At 36.3% G+C, this 16,553-nt stretch overlaps 2 protein-coding genes across 4 annotated transcripts; both read right to left on the reverse strand.

The window, feature by feature from the left end:
* Positions 1-352: 352 nt before the first annotated feature.
* LOC131641489 (N-acylphosphatidylethanolamine synthase) lies at positions 353-5,004 on the reverse strand. 2 transcript variants are annotated; one of them, XM_058911795.1, is made up of 5 exons: positions 4,696-5,002; positions 4,480-4,607; positions 2,972-3,057; positions 1,925-2,062; positions 353-1,053 (listed from the first exon to the last, which is right to left on the reverse strand). In XM_058911795.1, exons 1-5 carry the CDS (start codon positions 4,902-4,904, stop codon positions 769-771), a joined length of 846 nt encoding a protein of 281 aa, XP_058767778.1. In that variant the 5' UTR covers positions 4,905-5,002; the 3' UTR covers positions 353-768. The 2 variants fall into 2 exon arrangements, with proteins under 2 accessions (XP_058767778.1, XP_058767785.1); XM_058911802.1 differs by having other exon boundaries at positions 911-1,073; positions 4,696-5,004.
* A 2,693-nt stretch (positions 5,005-7,697) lies between these two features.
* LOC131641506 (probable apyrase 7) lies at positions 7,698-14,461 on the reverse strand. Of its 2 annotated transcripts, none has more exons than XM_058911811.1 (3): positions 12,348-14,461; positions 9,142-9,474; positions 7,698-8,251 (listed from the first exon to the last, which is right to left on the reverse strand). In XM_058911811.1, the coding sequence occupies exons 1-2, from the start codon at positions 14,227-14,229 to the stop codon at positions 9,164-9,166; spliced, it is 2,193 nt and encodes a 730-aa protein (XP_058767794.1). In that variant the 5' UTR covers positions 14,230-14,461; the 3' UTR covers positions 7,698-8,251; positions 9,142-9,163. The 2 variants fall into 2 exon arrangements, with proteins under 2 accessions (XP_058767794.1, XP_058767799.1); XM_058911816.1 differs by having other exon boundaries at positions 7,698-8,430.
* Between the last annotated feature and the right edge of the window lie 2,092 nt (positions 14,462-16,553).

Genomic DNA, 16,553 nt, shown 5'->3' on the forward strand with positions numbered 1-16,553 from the left:
TCACTGTCAGCCATAACTTTTTATTGTTAAATAAACTGTATCACATGCAGAAAGTTCAACTTTGAAAATGAGGTAATCAGTGTTGCATAATCAGAGCATGATGGCAACAACCAAGTGCAATCTTCCCCGCTATCAAGACAATCAATGAATGGGCCATTCCCCCAATGAATGATGCTTCCCTTGCACTCTTTTTTCTGCTAACCAATCAACAAAACAATGATTGCTGTTCTGGACCACAAAAGCAGGGAACAAGAGCAGGGAACAAGCTAAACAGTACAAGTACCATGTGGATTAATAACTAAGGAGGACATGACATTCTATGAAATTACAGAAAGAAATGAACAATGAGGCCTGCTCGAAGCGCATCCGCATTTAAAATACGAATTACATCTGTTTATTTATATCTCTCAAAAGTGACTATAAAAATGCAAAGGAGAAAAATTCATACATGTTTCTTATAAAAGTCTAAAATTACTAACTAGGATTTATATTTGATCCCCTAGCCTACTGGAGGATTGAGCTAAAGCTTGTTTACCTTCTCTGAAAAAATGATTATTCAAGTATTAGCCCGTCTAATTTCAGGCTGTAAATGGAGGGTAGCCCATGGGTCCTCTGACCCCTACAAATCTAAAATATTCTATTGCCAAATTGACTTCTAAGAACCCTAAGTTGGGAGTTCTCACTCAACCATCAACTACAATAACAACAAATGATACACTACAAATGAACAAATTTGTGACATCTTAAAAGGCTTAGGTGGGACTCAATCTATGACTTCAGAAAACTTTTGCCATAGCACCTTAGTTTCTCCAAGGCAGCACGGATTTTCTCTGAAAGTGTGGTGTACAGATATCGCTGTGCTGCCTCATCCAAACCATCGGAAGTTCGTGGCCACCCAATAGTAGGGAATGAGTCATTTCGAGATTGGGCAATAGCCATTTCACTCATTGCTGGAAGGTCGAACTCAATTGGATCGCCAATAATCATGTTGATCTTCTTATTGCATAGCGGTAAAGGAGGCCGTCTACCAAACATATATTTCTCTGGCATCACCTAGAAATATAAGCAGGGCACTAAAAACCAGAATAAACATACTTAAACAACAAAGTTACATTACATTTAGTACACAATGTGATAGACCAAAAGCATGCAAAGAGACAATGATGAAGATACTTGCATAATAACGGTTAGGCATATGTAGCATTTTTGGAACAAAAGAAGCAAAATTGCAATGGCAGAATTGAATCTCTTAAGCAGTACATAGAAAAATATGGAAAAATAGAGTAAGAAATCTTCAAAATCACTCGAGTTTCCAAATGTACGCATCACCAGTAACATTAAGACAATTACAGATCCAGTCTTACATAATGCAGAAGAGACGAATTCTTGTACATGTTACTATGAGCACGGTGCCTATTGGATAACCAATCATAAGCTTAAGATAACAATGAAAACAACAATAAACATACATCAAAACTTGAGCTGAAGTTATTTTAACAACATTATCTTAATCTTTAGATTGGACAATGTTCAATAGCCATGTGCTCATGCAAGAATCGCTCCTTAAAGAATTTTCACAAGTAGCTATCCTTTGTTCTCTAATCTCTTGCAAAGGATATCAACAAGAATTTATCCTTTGTTGTCATTGATACATGTTCATTACTATTTTCCAATTCTACTTAAAATGATTATCTTGCAACCTAATTTTACTGGTAATACTAAAACTGTATTCCTTGTAAGAAAATATCGCTGATTTACAAGATTCCAATGTTCCAGTTCCAATTCCAACTAAATATGATGACTTACATGGTCATTAGAGGCTTTCTTACTATAACAAACAAGATCGTTTAAAGAGCAACAAATGGTTCCGAAGACAACCACAGAACTCCAAAGGTATAGAGGAAAGAGGAATGATGTAAATTACCTCATGAAAGCCATGATGAATAATTGGTAATACAATTGGAGTTATAGGAGCACGGACAATAAGACTAGCAGTTCCCCATTTCAATCGCCTTATAGGTGCATCATCTTGATAAACTTTTCCTTCTGGAAAAGTATGCAGCTGCCATAGCAAAATTCATATTTGATGTGTCAGACAGTTCTAGTAAAAAAAACTACTGTACCAGTACAGAAAATTTTCTATTTGGACACACTCTATCAATCATATAAAAGCAACAGTTTCAGAAACTTATAAAACTTATTCTCTTTTGGTTGTGAAATATCAATTTACTACATGCACATCCCTAAAATATTTTTCCCACATGGATCAGTTAGAAAGAGCTGGTTTTCAAACATATCCTCTGTGCATAATTTAGGCAATATAAGAAAAGAGTTGAAAGATCCAATTGAATTTAACTCGGCATAAAATAAATAGCGAGGAAAGATGTTATGATTGCTAACGAGACTCAATTATGGAAAACTGATGACATCTGATTTCATTTTATCTATGAAATCACTGCGATGTTATTCAAATTTTCTATAACTTTTGTTCTTAATCAATTGTCAAACACCTAATGATCTTGTAATGTTCACATCCCTCAGCTTACAGCATAACACGAGAAGAATTATCTGCTTTCTACTCTAAAAAACCTCCCCTGAATAACCATTCTTGTTATAAAACCTTTTGGATGCTACACAGTACAGAACTGACTCCTACTAGGCCCATCCCAACCATTTCCTTAAGCCATCTTGTGTATACCGTTCCTTTCAAGTCTTTTGCCCATGAGATAATAGCTGTCTACCATATGCCGTCTAGGATCACATCTCATGTTCTGGCTACTAATAGAAAATGAGACTCAAAACGAATGTCGTCCATTTAACAACATTAACAGATAAAAAGCAAGAGCAAAAAAGATCCTAGCAAAACTAGAGAGTCACAATAATCAAAACATGATATAAATTACCCAAATTATCATCGTAAAAGAGTTATACTTGTGTGGAGAGAAGAAGGTATTAAATGTTACATAAATACCCATTCTCCATTATTTAAGCGCTCAAGCGCTTCATTCATGTGCTCTTGATATATTCCACCTCCTCTTGTGATAGGTATGCATTTCCCTGTGCACATTACCATTTTAGAGTCAACAATAATCTACAAAAATATAGAATTTTTTTCCAGCATGTTTTGATGCATTGGTTAATAAGCTGAAAACTAATTACACAAAATTAAGAGCAAAAGAGCATTACATTTTAACCTTCCGATGAATTAATGTTTTGTTTCACAAAACAAAATGGAATTATTTTAATACTACAATACACAGAAGGCCTTCATTTTAATCGCCACCGTGACTGGACAGGAACTGTCTAACTTCAAGCAATTGGATTTGTAAGAGTTAAATGTAATTATCTTTATTTTTTCCTTCTAGATTCGTTCTATTTATTGAGAGCTGTACCAGTTGGCAGCTCTGTTTATGCTTCCTAGAGTTAGTTACAATTAGTTACAAAGGGTGTTTGTTAGGCACTTGGTGAATGTAGGATAATATCCCTTATATAACTATTTGTTCTCATTCTATTAATCAAAACAGAATTTCACAGATTATTCTAGAACGCATTTCTACATTTTATTCACTATTTTTAAAATGGTATAATAGAGCCAAGTCTTGATCTTCAGTCATGACAGAACCACCACCACCTACTCCATAAACTGTTTTTATAAACTATCTTGGTGACAATAAGATGAAACTAGGTTATGGATACATAATAAACTAAACATTTTCTATAAGTTGTACTAAGAAATACTCATCGAAGTGTTTATATCATCAGATTAGTTCAGATAAACTTTTCCAAGACTCTCTTTACAATATAATAAAAACAACAAATGCAAGTCTATCTAATTGCCAGCAAATAACAACAACAACAACAACAACTAAGCATTATCCCACTAGATGGGACGGTTATCTGGATCAACTTTTGCCATAATATTCTATCCAAGACCATGCTTCTATCCAAATCGTTAATATCGAGATCTTTCTAAATAACTTCTCTTATAGTCTTTCTAGGTCCTCCTCTTCTCAAGTTGTTTGACTTTTCTCCATCTGATCTACTCTCCTTACCACATAATTCAGAGGTCTTCTCTCTACATGTCCAAACCACCTAAGTCTATTTTCCACCACCTTCTCTAATGTAGGCGCTACCCCAGTCCCCAACACACTCTAATATTTTCATTTCTAATCCTATCCTCTCTGCCACACTTTCGTTTTCGTTAAAATAAACAATTTTGTCAAATAGCGGCTCTAGTGTAGCGGAATTTGAACCAATCACCCGCTATAGTTTTGCACTATGAAATTTACTACAAAATGGTGTAAAATATAGGCTATTTAATTACTATAGCACCGCAAGATAGTAGAATTAGAACAAACCGCTATTTAACTGCTATAACACAGCAACATTGCAGAATTTGAACAAACCGCTATTTTCCGCAATGTGTCATCAGCAACATTACAGAATTACCATAACAAATGCTACAAAGAGAAGACTTACCAGTGCGAAAAACATAGGAATAAAGCGAATTTCTGAAACAGATATCTTCGGCAGCAAGAACCCATCGAGCTATCTTAGTATCAAAGATTGGAAAACCCTTGAATCCCCACATTACCGGATCATCCAAACTGCAGCAACAGTTCCAATTATCACTAAAACTGAACAAAATCCGAACAAGAAGAGTAAAAGATAGAGAGATAGAGAAATAGAACTGACGTGGACATGTGATTGCTAACCGTAATGAGGGGAACACCTTGGGGTCTGGAGCGGACGAGGCGGAGGAGAGTGTCGGCGTTGTGAACGGCGGTTGTGTTGATGAGAGATGCCACCGTTTTGGCGAAGGAGCCGATTGTTGCAATTACGAATTTTCTTGGTAGGCCTCTGAGGTGGTCCGCTCTCGCCGCCCATTCCATCGTCCGCGACATTTTCCCGCCGACGACTAGACGGCAAGCAGGAGTTGGAAATGGTTTTTTTTTTTGGGTTGTGAGTGGGAAGTGATTTTAAGTTTAAGTTTATTTAATTTATTTAATTGAAATCATAGGTTGATGGTGATAAATGATAATGAATGATTGAGATTATTTTTGTCTTTTTTGTTTTCACATTTTCTTAACAATAAATATTTTTCTTTTATTAAGTGATTAACTATGCACTTTTGGTGTAAATTTTTTACACACTCAATAAATCACAACCATTCACAAATAATATTTTATAAATAATTAAAATAAAAATTAAATTTCAATAAGTATTTAACGGTTATGATTTACTGACGGTGTAAAACGGTTTTACACTGTATACCAAAAGTTGTACACTGATTTTACTAAAAATATATAATTAATAGCACATGCAAGTATTTCTCTAGAGGAATTATGCAAGTATTTCTCTGGAGGAATTATGCTACGATAATCAAACCTCCAAACAAGCGCTAAGAACATCTAACAACGTCTAAACGAAGAACAACAAGAGGACATAAGGTTTTAGACCCACAACCCTCTCTAATGAGATTTGGGACGCCCCAATCCTGAAAAACTTCAAATAGAATTCTCTAGTGACACCAATCTTGAAAAACTTAAAAACATTCTCTTTAGTCACATTTTGACGTAAATAGTAATCCTCGAGAGCACTTAATCATAGTGAACACATAGATGGCAATCACAGGTGCAATTGCAAGCCTCTCTACGGAACTTTGAAGAATATAGTATTGTGTTGATATATGATCCTCCCCAAGTACCAACTACAAAGATATATCCAAGAAATTGATTCATCACTTCTCAACAAGTAAGCACTACAAAGTTTGCACTACAAGCATATTCAACACGTGTTAGGGACACTCTAAGTCCTTGCACGAGCACATGGAACACTTAAACAAAACCATCATTAAGGTGATAAATCCTAACAACAAGATATTTGTGAAAACCCTTCAAAATGGGCTCAAAGTCGTACATTTCAACGAATCTCATGCCCAAAAACATATAGACTCAATGGCTGAAATAATGGCAAGGGAAAATGTTATGTAAAAGGAGAGGAAAGTATTGTAGAAAAGAGAGCCAAAGATGCGAATGAACGCAACAACGGGGGATCCGACTTCTTTAGTCAATGCAAAAAAATAACTTCCCTAAACCAATTAGGGACAATAGGTGCCTTCAAACCTCCTAAAAGGTATGTGGAGAACTATATGCTATTAAACTTCAGGTAAGAAAAAATGGCAAGAGGTGTTTCACACCAAAGTCATTCTCGAACCTCTAACCCCTAAATGAGAGGTGATGAGAAACGAGTCCAACAAATGGTGCAAATACCACAAGTTTAAGGGTCACCTCAATAATGACTATCACCAGCTAAAGAAAAAATATATGATGCCTTATCCAAAAGGAACATCTTATAAGATATATGCAAGGCACATCATATAACTATGGAGATAGAACATGGCCTTCTAGACATGATATGCCTTTAAGCCCCAAACCAAGAAGAGAAAAAAAACTAAACGAAAGGAACATAGGAGAAATCATTAGTCATACACTTAACATGATAAGTGGAAGAGGAGAGTCAAGCTCCTAATGCAAGAGAGATGTATGTTAAGTCACACACATCATAGGTTTGACCTCAAAGCCTCACTCAGCTTCTGTTTCCTATGTCACTTTCATATAGGGACTTTGTTGGGATTCTACCCCAAGAAACTATCCCATGATCGTTATTGTGCAGATGTTCACCTAAAATGTCAAGTGAATACTCATATACACCCCATAGTTCCCCCGACGTCCTTCACTAGGACACCTTTGAAAGACTTCAGCTAGATCCAGAGCATTTTTAGCCCTTCAAAGGCTCTTTGATGGGGTTCTCAGATAATCAAGTACAAATTCTCTCCCTCAAAAACCACTTTATAGACATGGATTCAAGGGAAGAGTATTTGGAAGATAGATTGGTTCATATGAAGGACCTCAAAAAAGTTCAAATTGACCCTCATATATATATATATATATATATATATATATATATATATATATATATATATATATATATATATATATATATATATATATATATATATATATATATATATATATATATATATATATATATATATATATCCCTCAATGTTAGGAACAAGCTAGTTATAGAAAAAAATGAAAAGATAACGAAAAAGAGAAAGATAGTTTTTGATGAATAACTAAAGAAGTTGAAAGAGGCGAGGTTTATAAGCGAGATCGAGTATCCCACATGGTTAGCTAATGTGACGATGGTGACGAAATTCTAAGTCACTTAACCAAACTTCTTCGAAGATATATATCTTGTTTTCTAGTTTGTTTTGACCTTCTATTTGTCCAATGTTTGATTCTATGTTTCAACAATTTTGGAAACTATTCCTTTTGGATCTTAGGCGTTTGATCACTAAGCTCACATGAATTCTACTAGCCTTTTTATTTTTATTTTTTGGCTAGATACTCTACCTTTTTACATAACGGAATCTCAATTATAATGAATCCAACTTATTATTTAGAATAAAGCAACCAATGTTCCTCCAATTTTAAAGTGTTGGTTCTCTCTGGACATAAAGAGACATGATTTGTTTTAGACTTTGAAATGCCAATGCCAGTGATGAACTATGCCGCCTCATTAGACAAATTTGGATTTCTAAAAAATGCTGGGGGGATAAAAGTTTCACTCAAATAACTTTTACCTCAAAACTAAACCCAAACATGCACTCAATGGAAGTAGCACTAGTATTAAGGAATTGAGTTGGTAGCAAATTTCAACTAAATTCAAATAATTGATGTATAAGATGCGAGCATTGTAGTATTATAATATGTTACAACTTCTCCCAAGTGGTTTGTGTTATCAAAGTATTTTTCTCAGTCATCATTCACTTTTGAAACAATGGGATATTCTATATAGTAAGTAAAGGTGATTTGATTAGTTCAAAAAATAGTAACAGATTAATTGATCTTTTCTTTGCAGTTTGATGAGCTTCTCATGCTCCATGATCTTGGATGCTGTGAAGGCTTGCAGTCGTCACCAGCGGAAAACTGTACAGTTGAGGCAGAACATGGAGACATCAGTAGCAAGCCACTACAGGAATGGTAATGAATATCAGTAGCAACTAGCAAGCCACTACAGGAATGGTAATGAATGATGGAACAACGCTCATTTGTGCAAGGAAGCTTGTGAAGGAAATTGGTTTAGAAGTGAGAGATCCAGAGAAACAAATTAGTTTGGAATAAACATTCTTGCCAACTCTTCTTTAGCCTCCGCGGTCATCTCCATGATATTAACTGAAATGCTGGGACATGAACAAATCCTTTACAACTTGCAGTGAATATAAATAGAAAAATAACATAGTGTAGTATGGACCCCAAAATATTCTTCAATGAAAAGGAATCATTATTGATGACATTACAACGACAACATGTTCAGGCAATGCCCAGAAAATTTTCTTCGTTGGCAGTCCCAATCGATTGCCTACAACAAGTCAAAGCCAGCCATAAAACTTGTTTTGCTCAAGTGTAAGGCTTTGTTTGGGAGTTTGGAGGGGAAGGGAGGGGAGGGCTTTGAAAAATAGGAAGAATTGGGTGGAAAGAATAAAAAGATTTTGGGTATGAGGGTTTTGGAGGGTTTGGTTTTATTCATAACACCAAAAACCCCATAAAATGGGGGAACTCAAAAATTGTATAGAAGGAGGGTTTTGAAGGGTTTTAGAGGGCTTACATAAATTTTTTAAATATCTTTTAGGTTGTTATACTATTCTAAAAATTAAATATTTAATAATGATAATGACTCTTTCATCATTCTAAACAAAATCATTTTTTCAAAAAATGTCAACTATTTTCCTATAATTTTTTAAATTTTTGTTTTCGGAAGCCTTCCCCTTCCCTCCCCTCCAAACTCGCAAACATAGCCTAAGTGTAGTCCAAAATTACAAACATTGAAGAAATGGGTGGAAATATTATTAAGCATGGGGAGTATTCTTGCACTTATAACTTCAATATAAATATAGAAAGAACAATCCACACAAAAAATGTATCTGCTTTACTAGTATAATCCTATAAGGCTATAACTACTCTTATGTTACAAAAAAGAATACCTAGGAAGAATAGATGAAGCAAAACTAACAAAAAAAAAGTTACTCTATTTAAAAATGAAGCAATTGATAAGATATTAATGTAATCATACCAAAGTCAAGATGATGATGCCCTTAAACCTTCACCGTGTGTGGATCAGCCACTGATGAATTCAAGTCTTCTCGAGATTGTGATCTTCTGCTCTGCAGCCGCATCTGACTTCTGTGGGGCGACCAGAAGGTCCCTATATTACTACTGTCAAATGGCATCTGCCCTAAATTGGAAGAGGAATAACTGTGCGAGACACTACTAGCTGCCGGGTAAAAGGAAGATTCCATCATCTGGATGCCTCCACTGTTATCGCCAAGACCAGGTCCCAGGCCAAATGGCCTATCTTGTGAGCCTGCAATTGTTGGGCTGAGTGGTGTTTTTATTCTTGACTCTCCTACAGTAACATAGGTACAATATCTTCAAAGCTCAATCATAAAGAATTATTTCCAATACTCTACACAGATTGTATAAAGACATTCGAATTATCACCATAGATTATAAGAGTTAAGACAAAGGGATTTCTGAAATGCTTGAGTGTGTTAATTCACACTCAGCAAATTCGAATATTATGTTACACGGATAATAAATTCAAGTTCAACTTCCCAAGTGCATCGACAACCATTAGCTTTTTCCTTCAATCGCCTACCAAATGGGAACATATAAATTAAATGCTCCTAGTTTACGTTAAATATTTTAAATCCGGTAGCCTCTTATAGATTTTGTAATTCTAGCTTCATCCTCTTGCAAATTGCTATTCCCAACAACCATGTTACTTTTTCCAACACTCACCCATCAAACTGGAACCTGTAAGTTAAACGCTCCAATTTTACATCAAATATATTGAATCTGGAATCCTAAAGGAATTCCAATCTGCGCCTTTGGTGCAGATTTAGGTTTTTTGAAGACCTACTATAGAAGATTGGCGGAAGATCTTTATTGGACTTGTATGAAGCAAAAAGCTGAGGATTTGGTAAAGTACTATGATGTGTCAAAGGCACAAACATGCAGGTGATGCAGCCACAGCCCCATAGGGGACTACTTAAGCCATTGCCTACACTTGATCTGATATGAGAACATATATCATTCAAAATTTTACTACACCCAAAGGAGATGGAACTGTTTATGCAATAGCAAACCAATTGTCTAAATCTGCTTGTTTCATCTTATAAATGAAGCCCTATATGACCAAGATAGAGTCGCCCACTATCTTGGTCATAAAAGGGTCCTTAATAAGATGAAATGAGCATATAAAGATCAAATTGCGGTGGTAGGATTTGGTGTGACACTTTTGGTCTGTGAGCCTCCGTCAACGACAGCGGTTTTTCATCTGCTTGTGTTTTGCGTACGCTGTTAGGGGTTTTGGAGATGGAACTGTTTATGCGATAGCAAACCAATTGTCTAAATCTGCTTGTTTCAGCTTATAAAAGAGCCCTATATGGCCAAGATAGAGTTGCCCACTATCTTGGTCATAAAAGGGTCCTTTATAAGATGAAATGAGCATATAAAGACCAAATTGCGGTGGTAGGATTTGGTATGACACTTTTGGTCTGCGAGCCTCCGTCAACAACAGAGTTTTTTGCAGCCGCTAATTGTGTTTCGCGTCCGCTATTAGGGGTTTTGGGATGAAATACCTCAAATAGAGATCTTAGTTATCAATCGCAAATAGTTGAGGCCGTGGGGAGAAAGTATTACATAGAGATCATAGTTATCAATCCCAAATAGTGGTGCAGTGTCATCTTAAAATTGCTATTGCTAGAATGGCCACTATAGCACCACTATTGCTTAAAACATTATCTCTCTAGGGCACAAGAACAAAATGAAGAAATGTACTAACAAGAAGAGGAGACTAGGGCAATTTCTAGAGGGAGAAGAGGTCTTTCTTAAATCGAGGCCCCATAGGTATTATGACCTTTTTTAAGTTATTGCAGAATATGGTGAGGTTGAATGCAGCTTCAGCATTTTTATGTCTCACTCCTTAAGAAGGATGTTGGAAACTATCATCTGCAAACCAGCTTAAAGTGGTATGGACCACGGAGAAGGGCTAGATGGCCTTACAAGATGAATTACTAGAAGAAAAATGGTTCAATACTGTGTGGCATGGTGATTCACCAATGGTCAGTCAGGTGGAATGATACCACTTTCAATTTCCAAATCTTAGCTTTGAGGATAAGGCTATGGCTGCAGCCTGGGGTAATATTAGAGCCCAAAGTCAAAGCGTGGTCTAAGTTCTGGATCACACGGAAAACAAGCCTTAAATATGGCTTGTGTACTCGCACTGCAAAAAACTATAGGATATTTATGTAATAGCTATTTAATTGTGTAAAAGAACAGGACAGTTATATGGTAGCACAGTTATTTGGCAGTTACTTGATTAAATATTGATTGGGGTGTGGGGATTTAGACAGCCTCTGATGGGCATTCAGTTTTTCTTTTGTCTTGAGGCTGACATCCGTTTTGACAGAGAGCACTGGCTCTAAGGCTAGTAGGGAAGTTAACCTACCAGATTTATGTGTTGCATAATCTGTGTGAAATTTCATAAAATTTAGTATAGGCCCTATCATCATATAACCATATACAAGTGAGTGATACTTCTAAATATGCAAAAAACAAAAACAGCTAATGTTTCTTCACCAAACGGACGTGAAACAGCAATTTTCTCCGGAAAACTTTGAACTTATTCTTATTATAAGTTAGCTTTCATTTATAAATTTAGAGATGAAATAAAAGGAAACATTATAGATTGGTCAATGAATCAAGGACGACTGGGACATTGTTCTTCCCAAACAAGGGATCAAGATACTAATGAAGAAGATAATTAAGTTTCAAATGCTGCACTGAGATGCATAAATGGATTTACATCACTCTTGCTCGCATGAAAATAAAGATAACTTTACACAAGCATCTACTCTTCAGTAGCAACAGATCTTTTTTATAATTCAAGCTTCCCAAAAATATCATCTATAAGACAGACAAATCAAGAATCTGATGGAGAAAACCTGAGAGAGATAGTTTTCCCTTTCGTCCTAGTTTCATTGCATTTGTAGAATTATAATACAGTCTGTTTCCGAAAGAATATATGACAATTACAGTAAATAACTACATAAAGATTATTAACTTCTGTTTTGTCCAGGAATCTCATGGCATTAAATTTATGGGGTCATCGGTTGTAAAATGGAATGGATAACATTGACAAGACTAAGAAAACTACAAATCTGTTTTATGTTTAAGTTACGGTAATGTCAGAAATAAGTTTTGTAAGTAGCTTACCAGAAATAATTGGACTCCAACTCTTGAACCATAAAGGAGACGGGATATTAAGAACAGATGTACTGGACCCGTTGCTATGCCTGAAGAGGGGAAGATATTGCCTCCGGAAAAATCTCGGTACCCATTTGAGGACACATGATAAAGCACAACATAAAAGAATGAGAGAAAGTAACAAAATGGGAATAAGAATCAGAGGATTCGTCTTCATCTGAACCAAGTCAAATCCACGAAGCCCGAATCTGGTCGAATAAGACTTCCCAGCTTCCAACAAAGCGACCCCGAGTGTCCAAGTGATACCTCCAGAACCAACAGTTATATGTCTATCAGTAATATGCAAGCCCTCTCTCAGCAAAGAAGCGACATAAGGTGCCCTGAAACAATATTGTTCAATAAACGGCTGTGGAGCAACACTTTTCTTCGCAACATCCCATTTTTTCCCACAAAACTCCCTACCCTTTTCCAACACATCATCAATAGTAGCCTCAGAAGACAAATTGAAAAACCTATATACCACGAAAAACCCAGAAATCACGTAAAAATGACCTAACGGGCGAGGGAGATTCTCGCGCAAAGCACACGGACTAATTTCGCAGTCAAGACCCTGACCAACATCAGACCATTCAGACAAATTAACAGCAACCTTACCAATCGCACTACATTCTTGCCAATTCGGCGCACCAACAAGTGTCACCGAAGTTTTCACCTCACCTTTTCCACCACCAACAACACTCTCACTCCCATTAACTTTAGGACTCTCCCCCTCCCGTTCTCTCTCACCAGACAAACAACGAGAACACGTATATTGATTCTTATACCCCGACTGCAAACAAGGATGTTTCACCGTTCCACCTAAACCAACTTTATCTTTCTTAAAAACATAAGCAACCGATTTATCAAAAGCTTCATTAAGACCATACCCCGCCAAAGAATAAGCCGTTAAATGATGATTAACCGAACCAATCTTAACATACAAACTAGTTTCACTATTCAAACTTTGATCACTCTCAAAAGTAACCTGCAAAGAAGAACCACCTAAATCAAGTGCACCATAAGTAGCTTTCCTAGGCTTAACCCCCAAAACCCCATTATCATAATTCAATGCAATCCACCCAAAATAAGCCTCCTCAGTCCCAGTAATAATCTTAACCCACTCTTTCCTACAAACAAAAGAAGAACCTTTAAGAACACTCCAAGCATTCTCAAGCAACCATTTCGAATCCTCATTCGGAAGCCTCCTAACACCAGCAGTAGCATAAAGAAAAAGCGAAGTACTCTTATGAGCACCTTCCGGAATCTGCTTCATAGCCCATTTAAGAAGCGGTTTCAAAGCAGCTTTCAAACCGGTCACATTATGAACCAGTTTATCAAGACCCGGTTCCGTTTCCATTCGATCGTAAGCACGACCACTCTGCGAATTACGTTTTTTCTGTAAACCGTTTCGCAACGAAGTTACAGAAATCGGAAATGAACTATGTTTTGTTTGTTGAACTTGAACTAGAACTTCGGCTTTGTAAACGAATACACGAGTTCCGGTGCTACCACAATCCAAAACGACGTAGTATTTACCTGAAGCGTGGTGGTAAGAATAAAGTGATGAGATTGCGTAGATGATGAGAATGAGGAGGATGAAGAAGCATATGGAGAGTGTGACGGGCCTGGCCCATTTTTTACGGGTTGGGGTTAAGGTTTGGGTTGGTTTGGTTTTGGAGAAAGTTGAATTCTGAAGTAGTTGTTGTTGCTGTTGTTGTTGGTGGTGTTGGTTGATTGAATTGAGGGTTGGGATTGAGTATTGGGGATCGAGGTGGCGGTAGGAGGTGAGATCTTGGAGAGAAGATGAGATACGGAGGTTGCCTTTGCCGCCGGAGGTTTTGCCGAAGACCATTGGTGTGGGTTGTGATGAGAGAGATTGTGGTTGCGGTGGTTGGTGTGTGGCATTTAGGGTTGTGGATGGGGAGAGTGAGGAGGTGGATTGGGTTCAGTGGGTGAGATCTGGGTGTGGAGTGTTGGGAGTTTGAAGAGAGTGATGTGTGAAAGAGAGAGAAATGGAGTTGGCGCAGATCTCTCTCTGTAGAACAGAGCTTAGGTGAAAACAAAGAAGAAGACCGGTTTTTTTTTTTTTTTCTTTTTTTTTTTGGTGTGGTGGTTTTTTTTTTGGGGCTAGATTGAATAAATGGCTTGGCCCATATATTTGAGGATTTCTTGTTTCACCCGATACTTTTCTAGTGTATTATGTGAAATTTCAAAAATATTCTTGAAAACTGGAAATATATTTTTGGTTCGTACACCCACACACATATAATTCATTCACTTTTGAGATTCACAAAATTTTACGATAAAATAAATGCACTTCCGATATAAATCGAAAATGTATTTCTGGTTTATGATAAATCCATTTTGAGACAGTGAACTCATATGCTAGAATTTATTACCAAAGAAAATTCAAAACAAAAATAAATGAAATTGAAAGGAAGTAGTGGAATTCTCTCAGACAAATGCCTCGTTTCGTCCTCATGATTGTTTTAAAATGGAAATTTCAATATGATTGTTTTAGAATGGAAATTTCAATTGGTTTCGTCATCGTTTTCATTATCACTGGGAATTCCACATCTTCGTTAATAGTTCAAAATAAATTGATTGATTTGTAAAACGATAAACGAAAATAAATTGAAGAATTGAGAAATATATAAAAGAAAGAAATAATGAACAATTGAAAGAAAACGGTGGATATGCTTCTGAGCAGTTGTAGAATAAGATGTTGTTGTTTATAACCATTCTAATGAGATCTTTCTATCAAACTAGTCAAAATCATGAGCTGATACTGGAAGTACATTTCTGGTTTATACCGGAAGTGCATATCCGGTTTTACGTAAGTGCAACTTATAAAAGGTGCGCAACGAAAATATAAGTTTTAGGAATTGCGTAGGATTTTTCTTTTGGGCATGAGGTGGAATAAGAAATTCTCATATTTTTTTATCACTTATGGGTTGTGTAAACCCCCGCCCCCACTATGGTGTTGTTCCTTATACCTTATACATTGACCACACTCCTATTTGCAAATCTAAAATGTCTTTTTTATATTTTGGATTTCAATTTTTGGACGCAATCATTTTTCAACATAATCACTTTATGATTGAGACATCTCATTTTTGTCACAAAGTTGGTCCAGATTCCAATCTTTGTATCATAAGTCTGGATTCCAATATCTAAATATACCTTTTGACAATGTTTTTCACTCATTGATAGTAAGATAAATGAAATTTGATATTATTTTAATAAACTTAAATTATAATTCATATATAAATCAATCTCACAATAAACCATACACATGGGTCTTTTAATAACAAGATCAACAAAGAAGAACTAATGCGTATATATAATTGCAAAAATGTCAAATACAAAATGCCATCATGTTATAATCAACTTAAGTACAAACCATAACACAAAAATGACCAAATACACAAAATAAAATTAGGCTACTGAGTATATTTGACGCCTCTGCTCCTTCCACTACTACAAAAAACACATCTAACATTGGAGGCAAAATGCATTTGACCTCGGCTACGGATGCAATGTAACGAAGGTCGTCATGAAAAGCTACCCCTTATCACCACAGTTATTAAAACGTTGAGGGGTAAAGTTAACTGCATGTGGGTTCGATTCCCAACATTAGCATTTTTATAATTTTTGGAACTGGCTGGAGAACAACAACACGAACAACAGTAATGGAGAACAACAACAACGAGAAAAAAAATTAACAAGAACAAGAATAACATCAATAACACAATTCTGATAGAATAGAATATTTTGTTGTAATTAGTCATAATTAGTTTCCTATAATTATGTTGTATCATAATTATATAGTTGACCAATTGTTACACATTGATGTATATATATTCTATTCAGATCAATGAGAAAGGCACCTATTCCATTATCTTACATGGTATCAGTCCTAACCGATCCCTCTCTCTCTAAAAAAACACAGAAGCAAACGCAAAAACGTGTTTCTTCTTCTCCCTCGTTATAGTCCAGCGCCGCACGCTTTTCCTCCCTCCCTGAAGTCTGCCGCCGCAACCTTCCTCTGTACCGCCGCCGCCGAACACGAGAACAACCCTAATCTCTTGCCTTCCGCCTTTGTTCGTGCCGCCGCTGTTGCACACCAACGTGCACAAGGACCGACGCGTTTTTATCATTGTTCCACCTGCAGCC

Source organism: Vicia villosa, linkage group LG1 (genome assembly GCF_029867415.1).
Source record: "Vicia villosa cultivar HV-30 ecotype Madison, WI linkage group LG1, Vvil1.0, whole genome shotgun sequence".
Lineage (NCBI taxonomy): Eukaryota > Viridiplantae > Streptophyta > Magnoliopsida > Fabales > Fabaceae > Vicia > Vicia villosa.